The sequence below is a fragment of the Leucopleurus acutus genome (genome assembly GCF_964270905.1).
Source record: "Leucopleurus acutus genome assembly, chromosome: 19".
NCBI lineage: Eukaryota > Metazoa > Chordata > Mammalia > Artiodactyla > Delphinidae > Leucopleurus > Leucopleurus acutus.
This window is the reverse complement of record NC_139161.1, coordinates 30,256,174-30,267,527: the sequence shown is the minus strand read 5'-3', so window position 1 is coordinate 30,267,527 and position 11,354 is coordinate 30,256,174. Positions and strand designations below refer to the sequence as shown.

General features: G+C 57.0%; 1 protein-coding gene across 1 annotated transcript; it reads right to left on the bottom strand.

Annotated features, from left to right (window-relative positions):
- Window positions 1-459: 459 nt before the first annotated feature.
- MPO (myeloperoxidase) lies at window positions 460-9,652 on the bottom strand (the record flags this gene model as incomplete). The annotated part of the gene is made up of 12 exons (XM_082860042.1): window positions 9,559-9,652; window positions 9,316-9,409; window positions 8,592-8,767; window positions 8,272-8,395; window positions 8,043-8,172; window positions 7,766-7,972; window positions 6,600-6,918; window positions 4,634-4,794; window positions 3,023-3,278; window positions 2,391-2,561; window positions 1,382-1,619; window positions 460-667 (listed from the first exon to the last, which is right to left on the bottom strand). Exons 1-12 carry the CDS (start codon window positions 9,632-9,634, stop codon window positions 460-462), a joined length of 2,160 nt encoding a protein of 719 aa, XP_082716168.1. The 5' UTR covers window positions 9,635-9,652.
- Between the last annotated feature and the right edge of the window lie 1,702 nt (window positions 9,653-11,354).

The following is an 11,354-nucleotide window of genomic DNA, read 5'->3' as shown; positions in this document are numbered from 1 at the left end:
GACTTTTTCTGTATGTTTCCCATGCCTAGCACAGTGCCTGGCAGGTAGTAAGTGCTCAATAAACCGAGTACTAGAGAATGCAAATGGACCTTCTAAGGAGCCGTGATAGCTGTTATTTACAGAGAAGAAAATTCAGGCTTAGCAAAGGTTGAGGAACTTGTTCAAGGTCACATAGCTGGTGAGCTGCAGAGGCAGGATTTGAACCCAACGCACACAAAATACCACCCATGTTCACACACACACACACAAAATGCAATTTATATTCATTGCGCACGTACACACACACACACACACACACACACACACACACACATGAATGAATGTCTAGTCATTGGTTTTTCTGGCTGGCACCCAGAACAGGGATGGGCCCACCTAGGGAAGGGAGATCTCTGTGGTTCCAATTGGCCAGCCCAGGTATGCCCAACCTTCACCTCACCACTGCACTCCCTTACCCAGCCTCTAGTCCCTGTCCCTCCAGGAGCCCAAGTCCAACGCAGGGAGTGCACTGCAGTTGACAAAGTCCCGAGGGAACGTGTTGGACTCGAAGATGTTGTTCTTGGACACGACGGTGATGCCTGTGTTGTCACAGATGATGCGGGGCAGGGAGATCTTGGCCAGGGCCTGCTGTTGCTGCGGGCTGAACACGCCCTTGTTCTGCCACCAAAACCTGCACGGGAACACCGCTGGCCATCGTGCCTGAGGCCCTCCTGGGCCGGGAGGGCATCCACTGGCTGGAGATGCTCCCGGATGACAGAGGACCACGGCAGACACCGGCCCCACAGCACGGGGGAGCTCCAGGCCCTCAGGCAGCCCAGGGGGGTTCAAACAAATAGAGCCCCACTCACAGCTGCCCAGCTGCCTCCCCCGCCCACGCCCCAGCAGCCTCCGGGCACCGCTGATGACAGACCGGGAGCCAGGCCCCCACTCATTCACAGTGTAGCCAGGGCTACATCCACGTGGGGAGAAAGGCCCTTGGGGGTGGTTTATAATTTGTCCACCTGGAGTGGGACACCTTTTAAAAATGATCCCAAAGGCGCGATTCAGGCTAGGGTAGAACTGGGTGTGATAGGTGTCAGGACCCCAGGAGCAGCCGTGGGAAAGCGAGGATGGGACCTTTCAACAGAGATCGGTGGTGCCGTGGCGGCAGCCCGGGACCCGGAGAAGAAGTGACTACGAGTGGCATTTTCTCTCTTCCCTCCTTTACAACCAGGGGTCCAGGTGCCTCCTTGCTGTGCCCCCAACAGATTCAGGGCGCATTAGGGATGACCCTGAGGCTCCCCAGAACGCACTCCTTCTAGCAGGAGAATGCTGGGGCCCCCGAGGGTCAGGGACAGGCCCACCGCCACGCAGCGGGCCTGAGCCTCTCGGCCTCCGTCCTCACCGATCGCCATCGCGGAGCTTCCTGAACTGGGTCCCGATGAGGCAGGCGAGCAGCAGGCCCACGCGGCCTTTGCTGTTCAGGGGCTCGGCCACACCACCCAACCAGATGTCGATGTTGTTGGGCGTGCCGTACTGGGCCATCAGCTTCCTCGCCAGGTCCAGGTTCTTCAGGACCGTGCCCAGCTCGCCCACCGTGCTGGGCTGCGGAAGCCCGCAGAAGCGCCTCCAGGCATTGTAGCCTGTATGGGGGAAGGGGAGAGACGCCCGTGGGTGGCTCCCAGAAAGGCCACCTTCCCAACACAGCGAGGCCACGTACTGCGGTACCTGAGGCAGGGGAGGACACAGAGGGGCTGCTACCAGGCTATAAACCCCACAGGGAACCCTCCGGCCTCTCCAGGGGCCTGGGGACAGCTGGGTCTCCCCAGGAGCCTCTCTTTCTCCCCTTGTCCTCCCACCCTACGGTAAATCCTAAATTGCCATAACCCCTGCTGGCATCTCCCGGCCCCCTGTGGAGATCTCAGACCCGTGATGGGTGCAGTGTGTCTAGAAGGATCGGCCACACCAGCTGTCCTATGACACAGGCACGGGCGTGGCGTGAGGCTGATCTGGGCTCCAATTCCAGCTCTGTCATGGACGTGGCTGGAGAGCCTGGGCAGATTCTGAATTTCTCCAAGCCTCGGTTTCCTCATCAGTAAAATGGAGGTGATAATAATCTCTTCCCCTCAGAATTCATGTAAAATGAAGCAAAGTGAAATGAGATGGAGACAGATTTTGAGACTGTGGGCGGGGGCTTGTGGTTATTACGAAGATGCTCTAAGTTGGAGGGTTACAGCAACACAGAGGTGGGAGGTGCTGGAAATGGGGCAGATGGGCCCAGGGAGAGGTAGGGGCCTGACCTCAGACCGCATCCTAAGAGCAACATTCTGGGGGTTCGGGGGAGCCCTGGGCAGCTGGGGGCACTGGAGAGGGCAGGCCCTGGAGTGGGAGGTGGGGAGGGGCGGGGCCCTCACCTGGGAGGCCGTGGTCCCGGCTGCGCTGCATGTTTAGAGCGGGCAGGTCCAGCCCGATCCTCATGACCTGCTCAAACAGCCGCTCCCGGATCTCATCCACCGCGATTTGGTTCTGCAGATTCAGCTTCGCAGGGGTGGCCATGAGGCCCCGGAGGATGGGGTCGATGCCACCTGGGGTGAGAGGAGCAAGGTTGGGGGAAGGATCTGGCTCGGTATCAGAGCTCAGACCGGAGTCAGGCAGAACCGGGGGGATTGCAGAAGAGGGCTGGGCATGTGCGGCTCTGGTGCCAAGGTGTCCCCAGCGGGCAGGTCCTCACTGAGGCTTTGAGGTCTCGGGGTGTAATGCCATTCAGACTGGCAAGGCTCAGGTGCTCCCAGCCCCTGGCCTCCTGGGTCACTGAGGATTATTCAGTACAACACACAGGAAGGAGCCAGCTCCTACAAGCCATCTCCACCAGAGCTCACCAGAGTCAGGTGAGCTCTGCTTGAAAGTCAGAGGCTGGAAAGTCAGATCAGATCCCCAAAGATGGAAGGAAAGAGGATCTGGTCCACCCTAGCTCCCTGTGACGAAGCCCACCCCCATCCCACCCTCGGCTGCCAGCTAACTCACTCCTGGCTTAGGTCCCGCTCACCTTCCAGCACAACCCTCCAGCTGGCAAAAAAGACCTTGCTGAGCGGAACACGAGGGTTGGGCTGCATAGGCTGGTACTGATCGTTCAGGCGGAACATGAAGGGCTGGATGAGGGTGTGGCCATAGCGGAAGGCGTTGGTGAAGACGTTGGCGATGCGCGGGTCCACCGAGTCATTGTAGGAGCGGTACTCAGGCAGGTACTTCCTCATGGCCTCCGGCCCCAGCACCAGGGGCAAGTAATCTCGGTAAGTGATGATCTAAAGAAAAGTCACGCAGAGCAGCCTCTCCACTCATCCCGCCCAGCAGATTCTTCACCTGCTCCTGACTCAGGGGATCCCTCCCTCGTATAAGGCCAGAGATTTGCCTCCCACAGCACTAGAGCTGAGTCTCACAGAGTGGCACCGCATGGCATAAACAGAGCTCTAGTGCTTGCCTGCTGTGTGCCCTTGGGCCAGTTATTAACCTCTCTGAGCCCCAGTTCCTCAAATGTAAATTACGGGTAATTATGCTGCTCTCTGCCCTAAAGTATTACATAAAAAAAGGGCTTTGTTACTCCTTGCAGTAGCTCCCTTGCCCTTGTTACCCATGGTCCCATTTCTCCTACAAACTTATTAGCTCCTTGAGGGCAAGGGTGGTATCTCATTTCTCTTGAAACTACTCAGTGCCCAGCAAGTGCCTGGCTCACAGTAGGGTTCAATATATTGCCTGTAGGAGGAGGGGAAGCAAAATGGAAAAGGGCCACCCTAGATGCTTTCTCCCAGTGAAAAGAAAAGAGATGGAACAGTCCCACTCTAGATTCTAGACTCTGGAATTTCCTCTGAGTTTTAAATGAATCTCACTTTCTTAGTGCAAATTGAAAACTCATCCTCAGCTCCAGCAACTCTCTCTCCTCCAGGGTCAAGGAGTATTAACAAGGGGTGTGCATGTGCGTGCATGTGTGTGTGTGTGTATGTGTGCGTGCGTGTGTGTTTATGTCTTGGGGAGACAATGGGGATGCTGGAGCATCAAAAGTTGGGAGAAGGGAAATCCCCTGGAGGTCCAGTGGTTAGGACTCTCTGCTTCCACTGCAGGGGGCACGAGTTCAATCCCTGGTTGGGGAACTAAGATTCCGCAAGCCATGTAGTGCGGCCAATAAATAAATAAATAAAGCATTTAAACATTTCAAAAAAAGTTCAGAGAACACCCCCCCATGGATAAGCGAGGATAAGGAGAGCAGGTGACCTGTGATAGAGCTCTAAAGAAGAGAAGGTGTGCAAAGGAGCCAAGGGTGATGATGAGATGAAGGAAAGGAGAAGCATTTACTGAACAGCTACTGTGCGCCAGGCACTTTAGAACCACCTGTTTAAACCTCCCAGTACCATTCCTGGGGGACAGGAAAGTATCAGTAGAAAGGTCAGCAAGCCTGGGAAAGAGGCGTTGGAAGGCAAGTGACCCTTGTCAGGTGCTTAGTATCTGCCAGGTGTTTTCATATGTGTCCTTTAATCCTTACAGTATCATGGATGAAGAAACTGAAGCTCATGAGGGTTAATTTGCACTGATAAGATGTGGCAAAGGCATGTCTGGATCCCAAGTCTGCCGACCCCTGGCATCACTGACGCGCAGGACCGCCTACCTGGACCATGGCTCCCACGATCTTTCGGGCTTCCTGATAGAGCTTCTCTCCATTCCAGCAGGGGTTCAGGCGCTTGAGCTCTGTGGCCAGCCGGTTGTGCTCCCGCAGAAAGAGTGTGTGCATGGAGGTGAGCTCAGGCATCTCACTTGAGCGGCTGTCCCCTTGGGGAAGCAAGAGCTACTGTCATTCCTAAGACCTCCCTCCCAGAAAGGACTTGCTCCACTGAAACCCTCTCCCAAGCCAAGGCCTCAAATGCCCCTTACCCAGCCCTCCTCTGCACCCATCTTTCCACGCCATGCTCAGTTTACACCTCCTCTAGGAAGCCTGCCTTGATGCCCTGGTCCACCATAATAGCTCTTCCTCTCTTTAGTGGCACTGCTGGTCAGAGATGCTCATTCACTAAGCACCAGATCTGACACAAGACTTGCCACCTTCCCACACCTGAGACTGGTAGCACCTTGAGGACAAGGACCATGGCTTGTGCCTTTTTGTATCTGACCCTCCCACCCAATGTATACCTAGACACATGGGGTTTAACACAGTGCCTGGTACAAAATAGGAGATCCATGAATACAGCTTGATTGACTTATTCTCTTGATTCAGGGAAGGCCAGAAAGTAGCATGCACGTTGGCTCTCCCTATTTTCCTGTCCATGTGAGACACAGTGAATGATCACAGCCCTCTCTCCTGCTAAAATTGGATGCAACCTCAGAATCCTTCTTAACACAGGACTCTAGAAAGCCAGTACCATCTGTTCAGAACTGCCATCTGCACCTTACTGCATACTAATTGTGCAGCCTGCTCAGGACAGGGAGCCAGGGCACAGGATGTTTGAAGTCCACCCCTGAGACTGTGCAAAAGAATGAAGTGTGACCCTCTGATCCCTCAAGTCCTCCCCTAAACCTGCTCTGGAAGTACCAGAGGGTTAGGGCCAAGCCCATTTCTGCAGGACACTGGGTTCGGTCCTCCACAGCTCTAAAGTTTGTCGAGAAGGATATTCTCTGAGAGCGGCTTTTCCTTCCCACAACCTGACAGAGGTCACAACCATCCAGGCTGGGAACATGTGGCTTAACACCATGAGGAGGCCAAGGAGTGCTGCTCTTCCCCCACTAGCCCAGGAAAGCCCACACTGGTGCTGACCTTGATTCTCCTCCCCAGGGCCCACCCATCGGGAGCCACCAGGAGGTGAGGTTGGGAGGCCAGAGAGAAAGGCCTCAGACCCACTGTTGGGTTTAAAGGTAAAAGCGTAAAATTTCTGGGCACTACCACCATCATTGCCCCAACCACATCCCCAGGAATGCCAGCTGTTTAAATCTAAAATCCCACCCTCTCTTATTACAGGGAATCAAGGTGGATAGGTGGTGATGTGCTGGAGCAGCTCTGTCCAATAGCACATGAAGATGGAAATGTTCTACATTTGAGCTGTCCTGTGTGGAAGCCACTAGCCTACGAGGCTGTTGAGCATTTGAAATGTAGCTAGCGCAGTGGAGGAATCTCGTTTTTAATTTAAGTTCATTTAAATTAACTTACACGTAAATGAAAATAGCCATGTGTGGCTAGTGGCTACCATATTGGATACTGTGATTCTAGAGGGTGAGGGTGCCATGTTGCTCTCTGTCCCTTCAGTTCCCTGTTCCTGGAGGACTCAACTTTCCTCTCTCCCAGAGTCCAGAGGGAAAGAGAGCGACCGAGAAAGGGCTGAACAGACGGACAGAGGCTCGCTCCTTGGCCAGCCCTCAGTCTCCTTCTTAGGTTTGGGGTTATTGTTTTTGTTGGTTTGGGGTTTTGTTTCTGTTTCGCCTCTCTGGCTCCATCCAACTTGTTACCAAGGCAACTGGATTAATATCATGAAGCTGATGAGGACAGTCTCTCTAAATGCAAACCCACAAGGGGCTCTCAAACGGGCCCGCTGTGGCTCCGGTAGGGGACGCCCCTGCGTCAGCCCAGGTCCCTGCCCAAGACTGACCTGCCAGGAAGCAGGGGATGGACGCGGTGCGGTTGGTGAGCAGGCACGGGTCATCGTGCAGGTTGTCAAAGGGCAGCAGGGCCCGGCCGTTGTCATGGAAGCGGGTGTTGACGGCCAGCAGCCCCAGCTGGTTGGTCAGGTTGCGCAGCCTCATGGCCAAGGGGTCCTCGCTGCCGTACACCATGCTGGCGTCCACGAAGGAGGTGAGCGCGTTGATCTGGTTGCGGACGGTGATGTTGCTCCCTTTGCAGGCCGGGCTGGAGCGGAAGAAAGGGATGCAGTCGCGTTGGTTCTTGATGCGGGGGTCATCGGGCGGGATCTGCGGCACAGAGAGAGGCCCGGCGGGCGCGCCGAGGACAGGGACAGAGATCAGGAGTGGCTTTCCCCCGCCCACCCTCCTGAAGGCCTTAATTCCCACCTCGGAAACAGCCTAGAGCCCAGGACCAGAGGGGGCAACCCAGATACTAAAACGGAGCTCCTCGGCCCCCTCGGCCGGCAGGAAGGCGTCTCAAGGCCCCCAGGGGATCAGCCTGAGTTTCCACCAGCAGAGCGCCTCCGAGCTGGAGGGGTGACGAGTAGGATGCTGGCGTGGGGGATGTGGGGCCCCCTGAAGGGGGTGTGGCCAGTCCTCTGACCCCTCCCCCCAAACCTCCTTTCTCTCCTCTTTCCTGTCTCTGCTCCTCCCTCCTCTGTTCTCTAGATCTGGTCTCTACACTCTCCGGGGGCCTCCTCTCCCTTTCCCCTTCCCCTCTCTCACTCTGGCCCCTGTGTCTCTCTCCCTTTGGCCCCTGTGTCTCTCTCCCTCTCTCTCTCGGATCCTCCTTCCTTCTTTCTCCCCTCGTCTACCTACTCTGCACGTGTCTCGACCAACCAGCCCACTCTCAGCCCTGCTCCAACCCCAAAACCCAGCCTCTGTGTGATGTGGGCTTGGGGAGAGGGAGCCCGTGAGTGGGGAGGGAGGAGGACTGAGCCCCCGGCACCTGCACACAGAGGTTTGAGGGACGGTGGGAAGGTCCCTAGCCCAGAGTGGCGGGGGATGGGGGCTCAGGGCCAGCCTTGCTGGGAGCCAGGGAAGGAAGGCTGGGCACGGAGGGAGGTGTTCCCTTCCGGGAACGCTGCCCCTCCCGCGACCCGGCAGGCTGGCCGGTGGGGCAGGGAGGGAGTACCTTGAGCGGGAAGCAGGGAGGCTGCTGCAGGCAGCTGGTCTCGCAGTTGATGCCAGTGAGGAAGGAGACACGGGCGGCTGGCTCAGGGGTGAAGTCGAGGTCGTGGTCGAGCAGCTGGCCCCACTGCATGAACATGAGCGAGCGCTCCTGGTCCGGGGTCAGGTTCTCCGTGGGGAAGCGCACGATGTCGTTCGAGACGGCGCGAGCCTGCGGGACACGGGGTGTCAGGGGCCCTGGCCTCGGCCGGGCCTCTCCCACTCCGCGGGCCAGGGCTCACCAGGGGCACCGGGAAGCCGTTGCGCTTGACCCCGGGCGTCCAGCCGAAGGGCAGGGAGAAGCCATCCTCGTACTCCGCCGGCAGCCAGCGCGCAAAGGCGCGGTTGGAGGCCCCTAGCGTGGGGCTGCGCCTGCAGGGGTGGGGGAACAGGGCGCTGACGCCATGTGGCCGGGACCACCCCCCTCTAGCCACCACCCGCCCGCCGAGGGGAGGTCCCCAGCGGCCGCACCTGTTGTTGCACTGCCCGGTGATGGTTCGGTACTGGTCCTCCTCTGGGCACCTCACCCCCAGGTCCTGGTAGGCGCAGCCGCTAGTCTTGGACAGCAGATTCAGCTGGGCAGGTGTCAGCACGTCTGCGGGGCCGGGAAAGTAGGGGGCGAGGGGGAGCTGAGACCCTATTTTCTATCCTCTGCTGGGGAGCCTCGGTTAGGGAGTGTGATCTGAGGACATGGAGGGGACGCTAGGATGCCTGCTGAGACCCCCTGGAAAGAGGGGTTGGGGGAGCCACTGGGATTGAGCGAGGGTCTGGGGATGTAGAGGGAATGGTACCCGTGACATTGAAGCGGCCTGGCCACAGGGGCCGCAGCTTCCTCTCCAGCAGGCCTAGGGCCACGTGCAGGTAGTCAGCTGCCCTCACAGCTGTCCTGGTGGCTGCCACTGGCTGCTTGAAGTAGGACAGGAGGTCCATGGGGCTGGCCGAGCCACTGTGAAGCCGCCGCTTGATGCTGCTTGGGGGAGGGAGGAGGGAGGGCCAGAGAAGGGAGGCAGAGACACTCAGCACAGCCCCAGCCCAGGGTTCTGGACACAGAGGACAGTGTAGACAGACCCACAGTTAGGAAGCAGGTTTCTCTTTTTAAACGGGGTTTGGACCTGGGTGCCCAGAGGCCAGGCCACGGGAGGCATGGTTTGGAAAATGTTCTCGCACCCAGAGATAAAAAGACTGACAGGGCTTCCCTGGTGGCTCAGTTGTTGAGAGTCCGCCTGCCGATGCGGGGGACACGAGTTCGTGCCCCGGTCCGGGAAGATCCCACATGCCGCGGAGCGGCTGGGCCCGTGAGCCATGGCCGCTGAGCCTGCGCGTCCGGAGCCTGTGCTCCGCAACGGGAGAGGCCACGACAGTGAGAGGCCCGCGTACCGCAAAAAAAAAAAAAAAAAAAAAAAGACTGACAGACAGAGGGCCCCACGCCCAGCCACAAATTCCCCACTGCCTGTTCCTTCTCTGAAAGGCCTGGGACAGCCTTGCCCAGAGCCACGCCGTACCCCGGCGCCCCACCTTTCCCGCCGCTCCTTGTAGGCTTTGTCCACTAGCCGCTTGGCCTCCTCCATGCAGGTCAGCACCACTGAGGTCTCCACTTCCCCCAGGACAGCTGCCCAGAACAGGGGTCACGAGGTCAGGAATGGGCCCAAAGCCCCCATCAGGCCCTAGAGCCCGGGTGGCTTACACTGAGGAAAGGCATCCCGGGGACTCAGAACCTCCCCCAACACATCAGCTTTTCCCTTCCTTCTGAACTGTTACCTGGAGCGGCACCCTCAGAAGGCTGGGGCATGGCTAGAATGACCAGGAGTCCTGCTAGGCCCAGGGGCAGCTTCATCTCTGCAGCAAGACCCCAAGCCCAGTGAGTGTCCAAAGCCCACAGGGCATTTAGGGAGAAGAGAGCCCCATGTCCCTCTCCTCCCAGGCCCCTCACTCCCACCGTCACCCCCCAGTGCCCCCTCAGTGGGTTCTGCCAACAGACGGAGTCCAGGACCCTACCTCCAAAGTTCCCGTGCTCCAGCTGGCAGTGACATCACCTCGTAGCTAAATCTGGGCTTTTATGTCCTCCAAGCTGGGGAGGGGCAGGGCAGATGAGGCCCGCCCCTGGAGACTGAACTCTCTCTCCTCCCCACCTGGGCCCGGGGTGCTTAGAAAGAGTTCTCTGATATGGGTGATACGGGCAGGAGAGGAGGGACCAGAGCTGTCTTCAACCTTTGAACTTAGCACCCCCAGAGTTTCTCAGCTCCCCACTGTGTGCCTAGACCAGTGCTGTCCCCAGGGGGCGCAGACAACTAACCGCACCCCCTCCAAAATTCTGGGTCAACTGAGTCTCCAAGGTTCCTTTAAAGGGACAAAAGTTAGGAACTGACAACCTAAGGAATTATGGGAAACAGAAGGTGAAGGAGAGACCTGGAGTGATGATGGCCCGATCTGCCTCAGGGCGCCTTGCCCCACCCCCAACAGCAACCTGGCCCCTGTGGCCAACCTTGATGGGCCGCCCTCCATTCTTGGAGAAGGCTAAAGGGACAGGAAATCTGGCTGGGGACCGTTGGGCTTCACAGGAAAGAAGACCCTGGGGGCCGTGGGCTGAGGACCAAGGTTAACTTCCTCTATCCCTCTCTTCATCCCCTTTCCTCTTGGCTTTTGGTAGGGGGCTGTCTCCAACATCCCCACCATCTGCCCCCAGATTTCAGGAACCAGGAGAGAAGCGAGCTGGTTGTGGTTAGTGGTCAGTTGGGTGACACAGCCCAGTGCCTCCCAGGGACAAGATCAGTGTCGTTAGGATTTGCATTAAACTTTTGAAATAGAAGAGGGAGAAGCCCTGGGGAAGACTGGCAAAGGGACTGCCATTCCGCAGCAGGAAAAGGTACCCTACGACTAATGACTGTGTCTGTCCACCTCCCTGTGCCCTCGTCAGGCTGGGCACGTGCCAGCCATGGCCCCCATGTCCTGTTTGGTCTACCCACACCTCCTACCTTTAGATACCCTCCTGCACTCACTCTCGCCTTCTATGCCCAGACCACATCTTGGCCAAGGAACAAGGGACAGAGACATCTTCCCAATGTGCCCAGTGATCCTGTCAGCCGCCAGGAAGCAGAGTCCAGGGGCCCATGAGAGGGGAAGCCATTCTTCCAGCCTTGTTCTGCCAGGTACTTGCTATGGGTGAACTTGGACGAATGGCTCTTTGTGAATCAGGTTCTAGAATTGTATAGGCTTTTGAAAATACTTTTTTTTTCATCCTGTAAGTAACATCTATTTCCATACATGAAATGTTATAGAATAAGTAAATAAAATATTTACAATCAGGTGAGGTTATGTGTAATTTTTTTTCTTTCCAGGTTTGCCATCTTTCACATAAATAAGAAGCAGGAAGGAAAATAATTTCCCATAATCCCACCACTCACCAATAACCCCATTTCATAATTTTATATCCTATATGTAGATATAATATGTATTTTAAGCAGTGATAAGAACATACTTTAGGGGGATTCCCTGGCAGTCCAATGGTTAGGACTTGGCGCTTTCATGCCATGCCTGGGTTCAATCCCTGGTCAGGG